Source organism: Rhododendron vialii, chromosome 10a, assembly GCF_030253575.1.
Source record: "Rhododendron vialii isolate Sample 1 chromosome 10a, ASM3025357v1".
Taxonomy (NCBI): Eukaryota; Viridiplantae; Streptophyta; class Magnoliopsida; order Ericales; family Ericaceae; genus Rhododendron; species Rhododendron vialii.
This window is the reverse complement of record NC_080566.1, coordinates 35,374,594-35,395,857: the sequence shown is the minus strand read 5'-3', so window position 1 is coordinate 35,395,857 and position 21,264 is coordinate 35,374,594. Positions and strand designations below refer to the sequence as shown.

Sequence of the window (21,264 nt, the reverse complement as noted above, 5' to 3'; positions counted from 1 at the left end):
ACATGGTCTAGTAAACATGAGAAGTTATTGGACCAATAGACTAATAAAGGAACAGTGACATGTGAAGTCACCGGTCCAAGTAGTTTGTTCGGTAACAAAAGGGCCGAAGAGACGGAGAGCTCCTGAGAAGACATTGGTCCAAATAGTTGATAAAGGACCAGTTACATGTGAACTGATTAGTCCAAACAATCTGTTCGGCGATGAGATAGCCGAATAAGGAAAGAACTTCAAATCAAGTGTTGGAGTAGAAGGAATACTCTAGGAGGTTTCAGAACAGTGGTGTATTGTAAATGAATGGGATCCCGAGAATTTAGGATCCAGGAAAGATACCCAACGGGAATGGGATGTTCGGCCAGTTATGGAAAAGAGTCCTAAAAGGACTAAGGTAATAAACTGATAAGGGAATGAGAATCCAAGATATCTTAGGTTTCCTATACGAGATAGGAATCCTAGGGCAACAGGGATGCTTAGGCAGCAAGCATCTATGAATTTATAAATACAAGATAAACCTAGAGATAAAAAGATACGCCATCTTGCATTCATATCATTTTCCTACTGATAATTAAGGTTTTCTACTAGTACGTGATACTAACTTAGGCATCGGAGGGCCTTTGCCACGAGAGGCAAAGGTGCGCTCACCCCTTTTCTGTTTTGCAGATTAGGGTTCCGACGACGAACTAATGTTCCGACGAAGAGGCACAAGTAGCTGTAGCAATCTGGTGCTATTCTAAGCACCAATTGTTTTCATCCCTTTACAATCATTATCCTATTTCTCCAATTATTACTTTGACATCCTTTTCTATCTCTCTCTATTCATTACTCCTCTCTCCAATCATTACCCTATTTCTCTTTCCGCCGACTATCAAAACTAAACCAAACTAAACTAAAATGCTAAATAAACAAAGCGAAAAACATTGGCAATCCTACATACCCTTGGAATTTCATTTTAATATTGGTTCTCTCAACCACATGTTAAAAGAAATACATTGGCAATCCTACATACCGTGAAAAACATGCCTCGATGGGAAGTCCTCTACTCTTCAACATTCGTGTAGATAGACACAACCTTTTAATTTTACTATCTAGACACTAGACCGTGCCAGCCAATATAGCTTCGGTCCTATAAATAATAGCAATGACTCAGATGGAGAAGATATTATTATTTACAGCTAAGTGTATACCATTACCTAGCCTTATGACCTATTATTCCATTATGAATCACATCAGATGGAGAAGTAATTCACACAACAATTATCATAGACCTATCGATTTAAGGAAATTTGTACTGATGAAGCCATAATTAATTTTGCCCGATGGGGGGGAAGGTTCTAGAACCATCACGCAAAATTAATTATATCATCTATATACTAGTAATGGAGACCGTGGGATTAAAAAAAAAAAAACTCCCTCTCCCACTTAGTTATTTAAAAATTTATGAGGGTTATCAAAAAAAATTCGAGTTTGCAAACACGTGATCTAAGTCAAAAGCCAAATATTTTCCATGTTGTCCGAATATGGTAAAACTACCACATGCAAACACTCATGAAAACAAACATAAACATAAATAAGAAAACGTAATTAAATATGAATCCCCTTTATTATGGCTAATGTCCTTGTTTCCAAAAAATAGACAAGAATGCAGCCGTGTCTTGCCCACCAAATTTGAGGTTGATGCTGGCACAGGGGTCAAAGGGGGTCCAAACAGCAACTTTAGCCACCATACAAAAATTGTAATTTATACATATATCCTATGCCTCCAATATAGAGTTCACATAATCTATATCAAAAATTACATGCTCCGGAAATTGTAATCTTACAACAGATACTTCTATTACTGAAGAACAAAGATTACATAAAAACTTATGCCTCCCTCATACCAGAGTTTACATACTACTTTTATTAATTACAACCACGGAAAAATAATCGTGGTACCCAATAATAAAAGCAGTAACCACGCATAAAAGAACGTGGGATCCAATCACACAAACATACATGCGTGACCATAATTGTGGGATAAAGATTTCTGCAAAACAGAGGTTAGCATATACCGAACTTTTGCAAAACAAAGGTTAACACAGTTCTATATTTTATCCTCTACGGTCTATGGACAACATGACATGTTTAATTCATACGCGTGATTACAGCCTGCTCTAATACCGCTGTCGGGAAATCGAATCCCCGAATCCAGCAATGATGCATACAAATTAGACAACAAAAAACGCAAAACCCTACGAGATGAAACTAAGGTTTCACCTTTACTTTCGCGACACAAACGCTATCTGAACTTGTTACAGCACACCTTGTTGTATGCCACGAATTCTGCTTGGCTGTACCTTACGATCTTCTATCGTATTCCCCACATGTCTAGAACACGAACTGAGTGTGGATTCCTTCGTGATCTGTTTGCTCTCTCTAAGTTTCTCTCTATTTTGTGAATAATAGAAAAACGAGTAACTGACTTAGAGAGCATAACGTGTATATATAGGACTACGATAGGGACCTAAGGAGTAATAAGTTCGGGCTCCCAGTGTAAATAAGAAATTCTAATTCCACTAGGATTTTATTTCTTACTTCACTGATTATAATTCACCATACTACAGAATTATAATTGCACTCTCATCCTTATCTCAATTATATTTCGAGCGCTATGTTATTAAATATTTATTAATCTCCCCACGTTAAAATTAAAGATACTTGTTGATTACAATAAATTACTAACAAAAAGGAACATGGAACCAGCATTCATAAGAACTCTCAATTAAGGTTAAAAAACAGAGGGATTACCCGAGCAAAAAATAAAAAAGGTTAAAAAAAAACAGAGTCAATTGAAGGCAGAGACACAAGAACCCAAAATGAGTCGTTTGGAAAATGTAACCATTCACGAAAACAGAACAAAAAGAGAAAAAAAAAAAAAAAACACACCCATACATTCAGTAACATTCAATAATTTTTGCAAAAGACCAATTTAGGATACAACCGCACAGTTCCACTATTCCAAAAGACCAAATAAGCCTTATAAACCAAACAACTCCACGAAGTTCACAAAAGTTTATAGAATTCCTATGAAAAATCTGGTTTCGTTCGAGCTTAATTTCAGGATCGTCTTCTTTTTCTCCGGAAGGCTATATCCTCAGTTACGGCGGGTGAGCTAGTTGGATTTGGTGCCCCCAGACTTGTGACGAAGACCGTTTAAGAAGTAGGGAGGACCTCCACTCCCGCTTTGGTATGGGTGACAATTTTGAGCGAACCTTCAATCTATGATAGAGAAACTGATCTTGGATCATGAACAAACATGAAAGAGATGGGCGGTGTTGGCAATGGCGAGATGCCTATGGCGACAGTGGGACGGCGAGAGATTGACCAATGTTCATAGTAACTCTACTTCTGCTGTTTAAAAGCTTCTTTGAAGGATTTAGAGTGTTGTCTACTTAGGGTCTGTTTGATAACCTAATTCAGTACTTAAAACTGAATAGTTTAAGTGAAAATAAAATAAGTTGGTTTGATAACCACAAAAGTGTTCACTGAACACGCTCAGTGGAAGTATAGAGTTAAGAGTTAAAAAATAAGTAGGTCTCTCCCTACTTATCACTTATCGCTGAACACGCTCAACCTGAGCCCAACGTGTTCTTTCATTTTTTTCTTTTTCTCGCATCTTCTTTCTCTTCCTTGCCCTTGCCTTCCATTCTGATCCCACAACCACGATCTGTGAAGACCCAGACCCATCTCCAGGTTTGCTCTCTCTCTCTCTCTCTCTCTCTCTCCCGCCATGGCCAGTCCATGTATTTTCAGTTTTTTACATAGGGTTTCCGATTTATATTGTTTGAGATGTGGGTTTTTAGTTTATATTCTCTGAATTGCAATTGAGGGAGAGAGAGGGCTTGAAAGAATTTCATATTACAATTTCAGTTTATATTCTATGGGTTTAGGCAACTAGAATTTCATATTAGATTTATGTTTTTGAGAAATTGATCATCGTAGCAATTTGGACAGAAGAAAGAGGGCTTGAATGTTACATCTCTGCTTATGATGATCCAAGCCTGTATCCCTTAATCTCCACAGCCTGTATCCCTTAATCCCTCCAGGGAAGCCAACGAAAACCACTTTCTTGGCTCTCGGATCCAACTTTGATTCTGTAACATGATAGTATGCCAAACACGCAATAAGTCTCGTGAACTGCTAATTGAAGAACTACCCTGTTTTTTGAATCATTATAAACAAAGTGTTCCTTATGAAAAAAAAAATAGTTCTCCCACCACTAAAATGTTTCTGTTTTAGTTGCCGGAATTTCGAGAATTGCCTTACTTTATCGTGCATTTCTCTTGATTCAATGCTATTAAATTGTTTGTTCTTCAAATCTATGTTGGAAACCACAAGCTTGGTTTGACAAGTTTATTTTGGGTTGGCTCTTGTTTGTATCATTGTCATCATAAGTAGAAAATTTGTCTGGGTGGCTCAACTGAGACATTAGTTTATTAGATTCAATACATTGATTCAGATGGATTGAAACTAAAGATATCTACTCGTAGGGATGGCTTCTGGAGATGGTGGTAGAGCAAATTGGAAAGATCCAGAGCTCTATAAACTTTTTATAGATTTGTGCTTGAAAGAATCTACGGAGAATGGTAAAAATGGCGGTAGTCTTAAAAAAGAAAGTTGGGACAGGATTCTGGTAGCTTTGAGCAAAGAGAAGGGTCTCAACTTAACTCAAAAACAGGTGAAAAATCAATGGGATTTTTTGAAATCAAAATATGGAGAGTGGTCAAAGATAATCTCAAAAACTGGTAACGGTTATGATCCTATAACTAATACCGTCAACTGGAGTACAGAGGAATGGAGTGAGTACATACAGGTATAATTTGTCTCTTATGTTAAATTTTTTATCTTGTGATTTCAAAGCTTTTGAAAGCTAAAATGATACTCAATAAATATGAGATTTATACAATTATAATTTTACAAGCCAACCCCAATGCCAAACAATTTCGATATACTGGACTACAATATTCGAACGAGTTAAAAGCATTATTTGACGGTGTTAGAGCAACAGGAAGATTTTCATGGGGACCATCAAAAGAAGGGTTTCCTACTGATGGCACTCAATCACAATCACAAACGTACATTAATCTTGACATTGGATCTCTTGAGACACCTTCTTCGCCAAATGGTGACGCGGAAAAACATGGCAATAAACGGCAAAAGAAAAACAAGTCCGATGATCTTGATAAACAACTGCTTGAAGCTCTTCACACTTTACAAAGTTCTGATGGGCCAACACTAGAAGAATGCAATCGTACTCTGGATGAGATGCAACTTTTTGACATGAGCGACCCATTATATATAGTTGCATGTAGCATTTTTTGCGAGAGCAAGGCACACAGGGAGCAATGGATGCTATTACATCAAAAACCAGAAGTAGTTAGAAAAAGCTGGATAGAGTTGAATGGCAAGAAGTTAGGATTACTTTGAATTATAGTGAATAGGCAGTTGATTTTGAAGTTGAGACATTGCTTGAGCTTGAGCTTGTTTTTTTTTTCTTTTTCTTTTTGATTACGTTTAGGAATGGGTTTGTTTGGAAATTGGAATTGTTTTTGTTATAAAGTTTAATTTTTATACCTTGGTATTTTCTGGTTGACATGTCATGATATTTATCTCATTTTTATCTAATTAAATACTTGCAATGTTTGGCGCAGCATGTTGTCTGATAAGCAAAAGAGCGCATTAAAGATTATCGCACTTATTTTGATCATCAAAATATTGAGGAAAAAACGTATTGGAAGAAGACTTGATACTGACTCTATGCTTACCGGACCTGGATATATGAAAGAACTTGTAACAGGAAACCCCGCACATTGTCAGGAAATGTTACGGATGAAAATAGAAGCATTCGTAAGCATGTGTCATCACTTTCGTATTAGAGGATGGCTTCAAAATAGTCGTTACATATCTGTAGAAGAAAAGGTCGCAATGTTTCTCATAGCATTGAGTCACAATTTACGGAATCGTTTTGTCAAAAGAAGATTCAATCATTCAACACAAACAATACATAGGTACTTTTATGAAGTATTGCATGCGATGCTGAACTTCTCAAAAGAGATGATTGTTAACACACCTTATGATCAGCCGGCACATCAAATACGAGAGAACCGTCGTATTAGACACATATTTCAGGTACTATTTTCATTTAGAAGGTACACATCTCAATTGGTTTTTTATTTATATACTGTGCATAATATGAATTATTGTGCTTTCATTTTCTAATTTATAATTTAAAATCTTGTAAGGGTGCGATAGGTGCGCTTGACGGAACTCTTATTTCAGCAGTTGTGCCACGTGATCAACAAATTCCATACAGAGGACGAGGAAGGGGAGAATGTTACCAAAATGTGCTTGCTATATGTGACTTTGATATGTTGTTTACGTTTGTGTGGGCTGGTTGGGAAGGGGTAGCACATGACTCACGGGTGCTAAGAGAAACTATGAGTGATCCAGCTAACAACTTTCCAATTCTTCCTCCAGGTTAGATGATTGTTTTGAATTAGATGCTAATATTTCCTAGCATAATTGTTCTTCTACTGTGCAGGAAAATACTTTTTATGTGATGCAGCATATACTCATACTCGTAGATTTATGGCACCATACCGGAATGTGCGGTATTGGTTAGCTGATTTCCAAAATGGTCAACGTCCTAGGAATAAAGAAGAGCGATTCAACCTCGCACATGCGAGGTTACGGAATGTGATTGAGCGTGCTTTTGGAGTTCTGAAGTCTCGTTTTCCAATACTAAAAAGGATGTCATCATATCCTTTCGCGGTACAAAGAAATATGGTGATTGCTTGCATAACCATGCACAATTTTATTCGGAGGACTTGCATTTCAGATCAATTTCTTGACGAATTCAACGATCCAAATGCTTCTTACGACAATGCTCAACATCATGTGGATAATTTCGAAGCAGGTGGAGGATCGACCCAAGCTGATCAAATTTTTATGCTCACCTTACGAGAGCAAATTGCAACGCATTTGAATGCTATAAACTACTCTTGAGTGTTAAATTTGATTTTGCTACTTTAATATTTGATGAAGTTTCAATGATCAACAATATTTAAAATAGTTTTTGAGTGTCTTTCTAATATTTTGTATATAATGTTATTATTTTGATAGCGGTATCTTTGTCTATATATATATAATTGATTGTGATTTACTAGTCATGAATGTATGAAGGGTAAATTTGGAAAATTAATGATCAGACTTCAGCTCACTGGACAGATCAAACAGCTTATTTAATTCAGTGCTTAAAATTCAGTACATATCAAACAGCTTGTTAGCTTAAACAATTCAGTATTCAGTTTCCAGTACTTATTTTTCAGTTTTCAGTTTTCAGTTTTATCAAACAGACCCTTATACTAAATCATTGGCCGGTCATGAAGACCCAACCTCCCTCAGGATTGGGGTCGTGGCCCTAAAATAAATATCAATACTAAATCTATCAAAAATCATTCCAAAGTAATAATTTTGATACTAACTAATAAAGTACCATTCTAAAAAAAAAAAGAAAAACAAGAGGAGTAATAAAGTATGATAAATCTATTATAAACCAGTCGGACATTATGTTACATCGTAGTTTATCATATTGAATAAATTTACCATAGGGAAATGATATTGCCATGACCACGTTTTTAAGACCACGACAAATATTGTGCGCAGACATTTATGCCCTCCTAGTCAAACAGAGGACTATCCTCTCCTCTTCTTGCCCTTTTCTACTATTCAATTCTTCTCTCACCACGTAGTAGACAGCAACCCTTCTGCTTCTAGTAATCAAAATCAAAACTGAAAATGAAACAATGGCTCCATACGGCTCTTCTATGGTTTTGATAAATATTGAAAGAAAGAATTATAGGATTTGGACCGATACAATTGAAGAAGAAGAAGAGTATAAGAGTATAAGAGAGAGAGAGAGAGAGAGAGAGAGAGAGAGAGAGAGAGAGAGAGAGAGGAATCAGGAACCCAAATAACTGAAGCAAATCAAAACCTTCTCCTCAATAACAGTTACACCAGAAAGAAGACGGAGGAGAAAATTAAAACGCCACTCAATTTTATCATTTTCTCTTTGTTCTCTCGCTCCATGTTTTGGAAGATTCTGCTCGATTGCAAGACAAAGACGATTACCATCATCAAATTGACCACCGAGGGCATCTTTCATGGTCATCATTGGCATTGTAAAAGGTTCTGACCAAATGCAAACCGGTTAAGGAGAGAGAACCGAAAGCAAAAAGGCATAAAAGGGGATCGAGAGAACTTCTGGGTGTGTTGAATACTGTACGGGAACAAGCTAGGAAGAATAGAAAAGTTAGGAGGAATGGATTAATCGTGGATAAAGCAATCAAACAACAAAAAGAGAGTTGCTATATGTACCGATCATGGGGGAGGGAAAACGTACCGACGGCCGTCGGCGGGCCTTCTTCGGCCACCGGACGGACGATCCGAGCCGTCTAAAAAATCTATAAAAAAAAAAACCGATGGGGCCCACGCGGGAATCAACGGCATCCGAGGTGTGTAGGGTGCTTGATCCAATCACCCATTTTTCATATATATACATGTATATACATATATACACGAAAAATGGGTGCTTGGATCAAGCACCCTACACATCTTGGATGCCGTTGATTTCTGCGCGAGCCCCATCAATTTTTTTTTTTTTAAATTTTTGGACGGCTCGGATCGGCCGTCCGGTGGCCGGAGAAGGCCCGCCGGCGGCCGGCGGTACCGTTTCCCTCCCCATGGTCGGTACTCATAGCTTTTCTGCAACAAAAAAGTGTTGTGGCTCTAACAAAAAGCGTCGTGGCATTAAGGGCACCCTTTACCATATTATACATCATGCTTATGACCAGATTATAATAAAGCAGTTGTATCTCTATGTTAGATTTACCGAAAGATAGACTTATTATAACTTGCTAATATGGTAAATTCACCACAACGTAAATTTACGATAAAATTGCCAGAAAAACTATTGCAAGAAGCTTGATAAATTTATTGCAAGAAACATGATAAATTTATCACGACTAAATGTATTTTGAATTTATCATAATGCTCTTAAAAAATAACAAATCGATTCAATTTAATTATCATACTGTATCCCAAATTTATCATAATTTAAGTAATACTTTTTATGATCAATATCACAAATTTATTATAAATACGGATGTAAATTATTGCTTATATGATATGATCAATTTACCGCGACATAAAATTATTGTATGATATATTTATCAAATCAAACATGAAAACAATTGACCTTAACAATGTCTGCCACATTGAAAGAAATGTGGTAAGTTTCCAAATCGTATATCTATGTGGGTGTCAACATGGGTGTGAGTGATTAAACAAATGTATACTAGAGAGAGAGGGAGAATAAATAAAGATAGCTAATTCATCGAGTACACGGTCGAAATCGGAAGAGTTACAATCTTGACTTCAAGATATATATATATATATATATATATATATATATATATATATATATATACGGGACGGTTCAAGGGACACCCAAAAAAATACCCAAAAAAACACCTCAAATCTCAAACTCATAGTTCTCGATCAAATTTTTATGATCTGAACCGTTCAATATGTGCAAAATGTGATTTTAAGGGTGCTCGCGGGAAATTAACAAAAAAATGATCGGGAAATGCTTGATTTGAACAGTTTTTATTTGAACCGTTCAATAAAGACTGTTCGAAACTGTTCGGATCAAGCCCTTCCTGATCATTTTTTTTGCTGATTTCTTATGGGTACCCTTAAAATCACGTTCTGATCACATTGAGCGGTTCAGATCATCAAAATTTGATCGAAAACCATGAAGTGTTTTTTTGGGTGTCCCCGAAACCGCCCCGATATATATATATTCAAATGAGGACCTCTAAAAATGAGAACTATTTTTTTCTGATCGAATTTCGATGATTCGAGCCGCTCAATCTGTTCAAAACGTGATTTTAAGGGTACTCGCAAAAAATTAGCAAAAAAAATGACCAAGAAATGCTTGATTTGAGCAATTTTTTTGAACCATTCCATAAAAAACTGTTCGGATGAAGCATTTTTCAGTCATTTTTTTTATTGATTTCTCGCGAGTACCTTTAAAATCACGTTCTGATCACATTGAGCGGCTCGGATCATCGAAATTCGATCAGAAAAAAATAGTTCTCATTGGAGAGGTTCGCATTTTACCACCTCATTTGAAATGGACAACCATATATATATACATATAATCATTTTCAAATGTGGAGGTCATAAGGACCTCCCCATTTCTCTTATTTTTTGAGCAAATTTCAATGATCCGAGCCGCTCAATGTGTACAGAACGTGATTTTAAGGGTACCCGCAAGAAATCAGCAAAAAAAATGACCTGGAACGACTTCATTCAAGCAGTTTTTGTTTGAACCATTAGATAAAAAACAAACATAAATTACTCGGATGAAACCCTTCTCGGTCATTTATTTTGTTGATTTTTTGCGGGTACCATTAAAATCACGTTTTGAACACATTAAGCGGCTCGGATCATCAAAATTCAATCGGGAAGGGAGGTCCGTATTTTATTAAGTTAAGGTGGTCCTTACAGGAAGTGGTATACATATACATATATATATATATATATATATATATATATATATAGAGAGAGAGAGAGAGAGAGAGAGAGAGAGAGAGAGAGAGAGAGAGAGAGAGAGAGAGAGAGAGAGCTAATTCATCGATAACGCAGTTGGAATCGACAAGGTTTCAATCTTAGTCTGACGATAGCTAATTCGACAAGGACTCGGTCGGAATCAAAAGGGCTTCCATCTTAATTTGACGAGAATATAACGCGGTTGGAATCGACAAGGTTTCAATCTTGGTCTGACGATAGCTAATTCGACGAGGACTCGGTCGAAATCAAAAGGGCTTCCATCTTTTCCATCTTGATTTGACGATATATATATATACATATATTCTCTCTCTCACTCGCGTCCTCGAGGTGGGTGTGAGTGATTAAACAAATATATATTAGAGAGAGAGGGAGAATAAATAAAAGATAGCTAATTCGTGGAGGACACGGTCGGAATCGGAAGAGTTTCAATCTTGACTTAAAGATATATATTGGTTCAGATCCCATAAGGAATTTCGCACGGTGCTACCGTGCTGGACTCCCCTTTTTCAAGCCAATTTCGACGATCCGAGCCCTTCAAAATAATCAGAACGTGATTTTAAGGGTACCCGCGAGAAATCTGCAAAAAAAAATTGATCGGGAAGAGTTTGATCCGAACAGTTTTTGATTGAACGGTTCAGTAAAAAACTGCTCGGATCAAGCTCTTCCCTATCATTTATTTTGCTGATTTCTCACGAGTACCGTTAAAATCACATTCTGCACACTTTGAGCAGCTTGGATCTTCGAAATTTGCTCGAAAAGAGAGGAGTCACACACGTTAAGGCCGTAAGGGATCCCTTATAAGATCCGAACTGTATATTTTTATATATATACATAATTTTCAAATGAGGACCTCTTAAAATGTGTACTACCTTTTCTTGATCAAATTTCGATGATCCGCGCCGCTCAATCTATTCAAAACGTCATTTTAAGGATACTCGCAAGAAATCCGTAAAAAAAAATGACCGAGAAGGACTTGATTGAGCATTTTTTTTTGAACCGTTCAGAAAAAACTGTTGGGATAAAACTCTTTCTAGTCATTTTTTTTACTGATTTCTCGTGAATACTTTTAAAATCACGTTCTAATCACATTGAGCGGCTCGGATCCTCGAAATTCGATCGAAAAATGGGAGAAATTGAGAGATTTGCATTTTACCACCTCATTTGAAACGGAAACCCATATATATATATATATATATATATATATATATATATATACACACACGCACGGCGGTTTTGGAGACACCCAAAAAAATACCTCATAATTCTCGAATAAATTTTGATTATTCGAGCCGCTCAATGTGATCAAAACGTGATTTTAAAAGAACCCATGAGAAATCAGTAAAAAAAATGACCGGGAAGGGTTCGATCCGAACAATTTCGAACAGTTTTTTAATGAACGGTTCAATTAAAAATTACTCAAAACAAGCATTTTTCGATCATTTTTTTTGCCGATTTCTCGTTGGCACCCTTAAAATCACGTTCTGCACATATTGAGCGGCTCGAATCATAAAAATTTGTTTGACAACTATGAGATTAAGATTTGGAATTGTTTTTTAGGTATTTTTTTGGGTGTCCCTTTAACCGTCCCCATATATATATATATATACACACACACACACACACACACTAAGCTTCTAATGCGGACCTCCGCATCCTAGCAAAGTGCGAACTATCCTATTTCTCCCCTTTCTTGATTGAATTTTTATGATCCGAGTTGTTCAATATATTCAGAATGTGATTTTAAGGGTACATGCAAGAAAAATCGGCAAAAAAAATGACTGGGAATGGCTTAATTTGAGCAATTTTTATTTGAACCATTCAATAAAAAATAAACAAAAACTGCTCGAATAAAGCCATTCCCGATCTTTTTTTTTTGCCGATTTCTTTCATATACCCTTAAAATCACGTTCTGAACATATTGAACGGCTCGGATCATAAAAATTTAATTGGGAAAGGGGAGAAATGGGGTGGTCTGCACTTTACTTGGATGCGGAGGTCCGCATTAGAAGCTTACACACAATCATTTTTTAATAAGGAGGTCCTTATTTTACCTCTTAAAATAAGGATCTCTACATTTCTCTCATTTCTCGATTAAATTTGATAATTCGAGCAGCTCAATGTGTACAGAACGTGATTTAAATAGTACTCGCGAGAAATCTGCAAAAAAAATGACCGGAAAGGATTTCATTCGAGCAGTTTTTTTTTGAACCAAAAGATAAAAAACAAAAAAAAATTACTCGGATGAAACTCTTCCCGGTCATTTATTTTGCTGATTTTTCGCGGGTACCATTAAAATTACATTTTGAACACATTGAGCGACTCGGATCATCGAAATTCAATCGGGAAGGAAAGTACGCATTTTATTAAGTTAAGGTGAATCTTACGGGAAGTGGTATACATACATATATATATATATATATATATATATATATATATATATATATATATGTAGAGAGAGAGAGAGAGAGAGAGAGAGAGAGAGAGAGTAAATAAAGAGAGCTCATTCATCGATAACGCGGATGGAATCGACAAGGTTTTAATCTTGGTCTGACGATAGCTAATTCGATAAGGACTCGGTCAGAATCAAAAGGGCTTCCATCTTGATTTGACGAGAATATAACGCGGTTGGAATCCACAAGGTTTCAATCTTGGTCTGACGATAGCTAATTCGACGAGGACTCGGTCGAAATCAAAAGGGCTTCCATCTTTATTTGACGAGAATATATATATATATATATATATATATATAATTATATTCTCTCTCTTGCATCCTCGACGTGGGTGTGAGTGATTAAACAAATATATATGAGAGAGAGAGGGAGAATAAATAAAGATAGCTAATTCGTGGAGGACACGGTCAAAATCGGAAGAGTTTCAATCTTGACTTCAAGATATATATATCAGTTCGGATTCCATAAGGAAATTCGCACGGTGCTATCGTGCGGAACTCCCCTTTTTCGAGCCAATTTTGATGATCTGAGCCCCCCAAATTGATTAGAACGTGATTTTAAGGGTACCCGCAAAAAATTAGCAAAAAAAATGATCAGGAAGGATTTGATCCGAACGGTTTTTGATTGAACGATTCAGTAAAAAACTGCTCGGATCAAGCTCTTCCCGATCATTTATTTTGCTGATTTCTCGCGGGCACCCTTAAAATCACGTTATATACACTTTAAGCAGCTCAGATCTTGACAACTACTGCTTAGTGCAGTTGGTCAGTCATTGCCTCCCCTTTTGTGGAAGGTCTTGAGTTCGAGCCTCACAGAGGGCAGGCCCAGGGCTATGGATAACTTCTGGTCTCCCCGTGCTAACTCTAACACCCCCACTAACATTTGCTGATGTATATCGCCGTGGCAAAAAAAAAAAAAAAAAGCAGCTCAGATCTTCGAAATTGGCTTGAAAAATGGCAGTCCCACACGGTAAGGCCATAAGGGATCTGGACTGTATATTTCTATATATCTCTATTATAAAACAGAAGGGTGTGGGGACAAGTTGTTGCAACGGTTCAGATTTGTTTGATCCAAGAGTTAAGATGCATTTTTTCACATTTTATGAAAGTATCCACATTTACCCATCATATTACATAAATGACATCTGTTGTCTAAGAGGTAAAAAAAAAATCTGAATTCAAATTTCACAGCTCTCTCTCTCTTTCTCTCTCCGTGTGTGTGAAAACAAAAAAGGGAGAAAGCAATTCTCCTTGCTTCCTTTCTACGAGACCTTTCCTCCCCCTATGGGTTGACTGTCTTTGGGGAAGGGGCTCCCCCCTTGGACTGCCGAGCACTGGGACCGTCCACCGTCCACCGTCTACTCCTCCTCGACAGTCAAATCCCTCGGGAGAAATCAAATCGAGAGAGGTATTTTTTGTTGTCCACCATGTATTTGTTAAAATGCTCTCTTCTATGTTGTATATATTTCCTCCAAAATCTGGAGAAGTATTTTCTGTTGCCCACCACGTGTTTGTTAAATGCTCTTTTCTATTTTGTAGAGCTGTAGAGACTTTGTGGGGTTTTTCCCCCATTTTTGAACAGCGTTCTGCATAATTTCATGAGTTGCTAATTTCTTCACTACACTGTTTGCGTATTCGCTTACTACATATTAATAAAAAAAAAAACTTCGCCGTTCAAAAAAAGAGAGGTTAATTTTCAGCAATTTGTAGCTACCTAAAAGTTAAAATAATATTTTTAGCCAATATCAAGATTTAAAGAGTATTTCAATTCCAATCGGAGTGAGTAGTGCCGTAGGCACGGGCAAGCACTAGTATACATATAAGTTTCAAATGAGGACCTCTTAAAATGTGGATTACCTTTTCCTTATCAAATTTCGATGATCCGAGCCGCTCAATATATTCAAAACGTCATTTTAAGAATACTCGCAGAAAATCAGCAAAAAAAATGACCAAGAAGAGCTTGATTTGAGCTTTTTTTTTAACCGTTCAATAAAAAATTGTTCGGATAAAGCCATTTTCAGTCATTTTTTTAACTGATTTCTCGCGAGTACTTTTAAAATCACATTCTGATCACATTGAGCGGTTCGGATACTCAAAATTTAATCGAAAAATGGAAGAAATGATGAGGTTCACATTTTACCACCTCATTTGAAACAAATATATATATATATAGACACACACGCGCGCGCGCGGCGGTTCTGGAGACACCCAGAAAAACACTAAAAAAATATCTCACAGTTGCAGATCAAATTTTGATAATCTGAGCCGCTCAATGTAATCAAAACGTGATTCTAGATGTATTCATTTGAAATCAGCAAAAAAAATGACTGAAAAGGGCTTGATCCGAGTAGTTCTGAACGGTTTTTTAATGAACGGTTCAATTAAAACTGCTCAAAACAAGCATTTTTTGGTCATTTTTTTTGCCGATTTCTCGCGGGCACCCTTAAAATCACGTTCTACACATATTGAGCGGCTCGAATCATAAAAATTTGATCGAAAACTATGATATTGAGATTTGAGATTTTTTTAAAGTGTCCCTTTAACCGTCCCCATATATATATATATACATATATATATATATATATACACACACACACACACACACACACACACACAAAATCATTTTTCGATCGAATTTGATAATCTGAGCCGCTCAATTACACAGAACGTGATTTAAATAGTACTGGCGAAAAATCGGCAAAAAAAATGACCGGAAAGGATTTCATTTGAGCAATTTTTGTTTGAACCATTGATAAAAAACAAACAAAAATTGCTTAGATGAAACTCTTCCCGGTCATTTTATTTTGCTGATTTCTCGCAGGTACCCTTTAAATCACGTTTTAAATACATTGAGTGGCTCGAATCATCGAAATTCGATTAGGAGGGAGGTCCACATTTTATTAAGTTAAGATGACCCTTATAGAAAATGGACTTTATGTATGCATGTATGTGTGTGTGTGTGTGTATATATATATATATATATATATATATATATATATAGAGAGAGAGAGAGAGAGAGAGAGAGAGAGAGAGAGAGAGAGAGAGAGAGAGGAGAGAGAGAGAGAGAGAGAGAGAGAGAGAGAGAGAGAGAGAGAGAGAGAGAGAGAGAGAGTATATATAAATACTCTCATCAAATCAAGATGTCAGCCCTTTCGATTCCGACTGCGTCCTCGTCGAATTAGCTATTGTCAGATTAAGATTGAAACCTTGTTGATTCAAACCGCGTTAACGATGAATTAGCTCTCTTTATCTACTCTCTCTCCCTCTCTCTCTCTCTCTCATCCTCAATGTGGGTGCGAGTGATTAAACAAATATATACTAGAGAAAGAGGAAGAATAAATAAAGATAGTTAATTCGTGGAGGACGCGGTCGGAATCGGAAGAGTATCAATCTTGACTTCAAGATATATATATAATCAAAATTTCCCAAATCTTAATCTCATAGTTTCCGATCAAATTTTGATGATCCGAGCCGATCAATGTGTTCAGAACGTGATTTTGAGGGTGTTTGTGAGAAATTGACAAAAAAAATAACCTTGAAGGGCTTGATTGGAACAGTTTTTTATTGAACCGTTCGATAAAATTCAATAAAAAATTGTTCGGATGAAGCCTTTCGGGTCTTTTTTTTTTTTTGATGATTTCTTGTGGATACCCTTAAAATCACGTTCTGATTACATTGAGCGGCTTAGATAATCAAAATTCGATTGGAAACTTGAGGGGTTTTTTTTAGAGATTTTTGTAAGGGTTCTCAGAACCGTCCCGTATATATATAAGTTTCAAATGAGGACCTCTTAAACTGCGGACTACCTTTTCTTGATCGAATTTCGATGATCCGAGCCGATCAATCTGTTCAAAACGTGATTTTAAGGATACTTGCAAAAAATCAGCAAAAAAAAGGACCAAGAAGAGCTTGATTTGAGTAATTTTTTTGAACCGTTCAATAAAAAATTATTGGGATGAAGCATTTTCCAGTCATTTTCTTTTGCGGATTTCTCGCGCGTACCTTTAAAATCCCGTTCTGATCATGTTGAGCGGCTCGAATCATCGAAATTCGATTGGTAAATGGGAGAAATAGGGAGGTCGGCATTTTACCACCTCATTTGAAACGGACACCCGTATATATATATATATATATATATATATATATATATATATATATCGGGGCGATTCCGGGAATATTTAATTAGACACCTTAAAAAATATCTCATAGTTCCTGATCAAATTTTAATGATTCGAGCCGCTCAATGTGATCAAAACGTGACTTTAAGAGTACTCGTAAGAAATCCGCAAACAAAAAGATCGGAAAAGACTTGATGTGAGCAGTTTTTAGCTTAGATTTGATTAACAATTCAATTAAAAACTGCTCAAAACAAGCACTTTTCGGTCCTATTTTTTGCTTTTTTCTCGCGGACACCCTTAAAATCACATTCTGCACATATTGAACGATTCGGATTAAAAAAATTTGATCGAAAACTATGAGATTGAAATTTGGGATATTTTTTTTGGTGTTTAATTGGTTGTCCGCGAAACCACCCTGTGTATGTGTGTATACAATATACATACATACATACATACATACATACATATATATATATATATATATATATATATATATATATATATATATATAGGAATTTTCAAGTGAGGGATCCCTCATTTTAACAAAATGAGGGACTTTCATTTTTCGATCAAATTTTGAAAATTCGAACCGTTAAATGTGTGCAGAACGTAATTTTAAGGGTTCCCGCGAGAAATCAGCCAAAAAAAATGACCGAGAAGTGCGTCATCCGAGCAGTTTTTTTTTGAACCGTTCAATGAAAGAGAGAGAGAGAGAGAGAGAGAGAGAGAGAGAGAGAGAGAGAGAGAGAGAGAGAGAAAGCTAATTCATCGAGAACGCGGTTGGGATCGACAAGGTGAAATCTTGATCTAACGATAGCTAATTCGACGTGGACGCGGTCGGAATCAAAAGGGCTTCCATCTTGATTTGATGACACACACACACACACACACAGATATATATAGGTATCTCGGATTTTGATTAATATCCAGACTTCTCCAACAGTTATTGGATTGTGTTTTCAATGGTCCAAATCTGCGGCTAATTTTTGACCGATCTAGACCATTGAAAACACAATCAATGGCTATGGACTTGAACAGCCATGTATATATGCGGTTCTGGGGACATCTAAAAAAACACCCCATAGTTTTCGATCAAATTTTGATGATCCGAGCCGTTCACGTTTTAAGCAAATTGAATGGTTCGAATTATCAAAATTTGATCGGTAACTATGAGATTGAGATTCGGAGTATTTTTTTAAATGTCCCTAGAACTGTCCTGTATATATATACACTAGAAATTGCCCATGCCTGAAAGTACGGCGCATTACGTTTTTGAATATGACTAAAATGAATTATCGAGGAGTGTGTAATTTTTTCTTGGTCGAAGAGTGTGTACAAATTCAGAAAATGGTCCAATTTCGAAGGTCTGAAATCTAAGGAGTGCAAATGTACCCGTGCCTGAAGGCACTAATTCAAAAGCATTGACATAAAATAATGAAAAACTTTCATGCACCCCCAACACTAAAATTGCTTAATCTCAATACAAGATATTACCCAATGAATCAAAGTAAACGCAAAATTGTTAAAAAAATAAAATAATTAGGGAGCTGTTTTTTAAGATTACATAAACGAACGACTATTTTTTTCCGTAAGTGTGTCAAAAATTTTGTACATGCAAGAAAACAAAGTAAGAACACAAACAGTGATCAAAGCAAATTAACACCAATCGTATGTTGATGAAGCTTCCTCCATCTTCAAAGCACCAATTTAATCACTTTCGTAGCCAAAATAACTATTTTTCTTACAACAACCTGAAGTCAAAATAAAAATCCAATTGACTTAAATCAAAGATAAATTTAGAAGACACAAAGCTACATCAAAGAGCCGAGATCTAGCCATCCATCCATTCATCAAAGCTAAGGTATTGCCATCCATCAAAGCTAGATTTAAATAACTAAGGTATTAGCTATTTAGCTATCGAGAAGTTACATTGCGTGATCAACTAACTTCCTTTATTATTATTTTTTTTTATAAGCAACTAACTTGTAAATAAATTGTAGAAAAGCATATACAACTAAATAGGCAAAAAAATTAGTAACTTGACGTGGAACAAAACCTTCCATTGTTACTTACCAATTGTTGCCCTTCGCATGAGCTAACGCCTCCCAAGTAACCAGCTGGTTCCTTTAAAGATCTAATTAACATCAAACATCAAGACGTTAGAGAACCAACAAAGCCAAAATTAGAGGTATAAAATATTGGGGAGTGATTTTGTCACTTTTCTTTTTGTTAATGCCACTCCCCTTTGTGTCTTTGTTAGATGATTTATTTTGTGAGAGAATGAGAGTGACATTAACAAAAAGAGGAGTAACAAAATCAATTCGCAAAATATTCTATACGTGCATAAATTTGGCCAAAAAATAAAATAGTCCAGACAAAAGTTACAAACACCAATAGGTTTAACACCAAAGAAACGAAGATAGCATAGGCGGATAACGATTGGGCATAAAACCCGTGCTCTGCACGGGACTCTAATAGGCAGCCTAACTTTATTATAGGATTATGTTCACGAAATTTTTCGTTTTGCGTCGAATATTTTTAGTTTTGCATCAATTTAAGGAATCCAAAAAGTTATAAATTATGACCAAAAAATTATGACAAAAATAATTCAAAATATATTTGTCTATTTTGGATTATTGTTGTCTTTGATGAACTTTTCAAGTATTTTGTCGTAACTTTTTAATTCCTCTCGCCGAGATGTATCAATAATCTGCAAATATTTGACGCAAAACCAAAAAAAAAGTTCATAAAAACAAAGAGTTTAGAAAAGACATCTATCCAATAATAAGTTAACCCTATCCCAACCTTAAAATGTATAAGATCCGGTGCAACAAAAAGCATTCGCCCTTGATGTAAACAGCTTTCGAAAGTTGCACTAATCCACTCTTCATCCTTGCATCTTGAAAGTTCTGAGCAACATAAGAAAGTTCAATTGTAGAGTACATACCGTATTCTTTTTGCCCACTTACCGTCTAAATTGGTTCTTATTTTAACGAAGTCTTGTTCTATGAGTATATAATTATCCATCCTCAAAATCCATCCCACGGTCTTACCGTGCAGGGACTCCTCTTTCCCGAGCGAATTGCGACGATCCGAGCCGCTCAAAGTGATCAAAACGTGATATTAAGGGTATCAAAATGTGATTTTAAGGGTACCCGCGAGAAATCAGAAAAAAAATGATCGGGAAGGGCTTAATTTGAACAGTTTTTTATTAAACGGTTCAGTAAAAAACTGCTCGGATCAAGCCCTTCCTGATAATTTTTTTGGCTGATTGCGGGTACCCTTAAAATCACATTCTGAACACATTGAGCGGCTCGGATCGTCACAATTTACTCGGAAAAGGGGAGTCCCGCACGGTAAGGCCATGCGGGATCCCTCATTGGATCCTAAGTGTGTGTATGTGTGTGTATATATAATAGAAAATGGGACAAAAAGATAACTCCGGCAGTCCCGGCCCATAATTCAATCCAATCCCGTAAATCTCTCCCGAAAATTTGGACCACCACCTCCCAAAACCGTACAAAAACATTTCATCCTCAACCATTTCAATCAAAACGGGATGGTCACACCCCTATCAATCGAGACCATTGCCGCTGCAAAACTCATCGGGCCAACCGTCGTCACCGATCAAGCAAATCGTCGCCAACCAGGTCACAACGGGATGGCTGTGGGCTCCCCGCCTGACGCGTACTCAAAGAGTCACCACTCGGATTTTTGAGATGGATGATCCGAGAAACCGAAAACTCATTTGAAAAAGAGACTTTTGGTCTAGCGAAAATGTCGAGATTTTGGATCCGAAAGCCACGTTACGAGCGGGGAAGGTTTTGTTGAAAAAGCACCCCATTCGCTCAGTAAAAATCGGTCTCTACTAAACACTTTCAAAGGGGAAAATATCATACATCTCTTGAAAAATGAAACTCCTTAATAAACAAGTAGAAGGGGGAGAGACATGGGAAATATATCACGTTGACGTGCACGTGGTGCTGTCTGTACAGAAATGGTAAAGATGATGTAGTAAAGAGAAGA

General features: G+C 36.5%; 2 protein-coding genes across 2 annotated transcripts; both read left to right on the top strand.

Moving 5' to 3' along the window:
• The first annotated feature begins 4,911 nt into the window (after nucleotides 1-4,911).
• Nucleotides 4,912-5,463, top strand: LOC131303170 (uncharacterized). Its single transcript, XM_058329954.1, has one exon. The coding sequence runs from the start codon at nucleotides 4,912-4,914 to the stop codon at nucleotides 5,461-5,463; it is 552 nt and encodes a 183-aa protein (XP_058185937.1).
• LOC131303169 (uncharacterized) lies at nucleotides 4,996-7,041 on the top strand. Its single transcript, XM_058329953.1, has 3 exons — nucleotides 4,996-6,165; nucleotides 6,279-6,513; nucleotides 6,578-7,041. Exons 1-3 carry the CDS (start codon nucleotides 5,689-5,691, stop codon nucleotides 7,039-7,041), a joined length of 1,176 nt encoding a protein of 391 aa, XP_058185936.1. The 5' UTR covers nucleotides 4,996-5,688.
• Nucleotides 7,042-21,264: the final 14,223 nt, after the last annotated feature.

Excerpts from the sequence above, each read along its gene's own strand:
- LOC131303169 (XM_058329953.1), top strand. The coding sequence starts at position 5,689 with ATGTTGTCTGATAAGCAAAAGAGCGCATTAAAGATTATCGCACTTATT. Across the intron at positions 6,166-6,278 it reads GTATTAGACACATATTTCAG|GGTGCGATAGGTGCGCTTGA; the intron begins GTACTATTTTCA and ends AAATCTTGTAAG. Across the intron at positions 6,514-6,577 it reads CTTTCCAATTCTTCCTCCAG|GAAAATACTTTTTATGTGAT; the intron begins GTTAGATGATTG and ends TCTACTGTGCAG.
- LOC131303170 (XM_058329954.1), top strand. The coding sequence starts at position 4,912 with ATGATACTCAATAAATATGAGATTTATACAATTATAATTTTACAAGCC.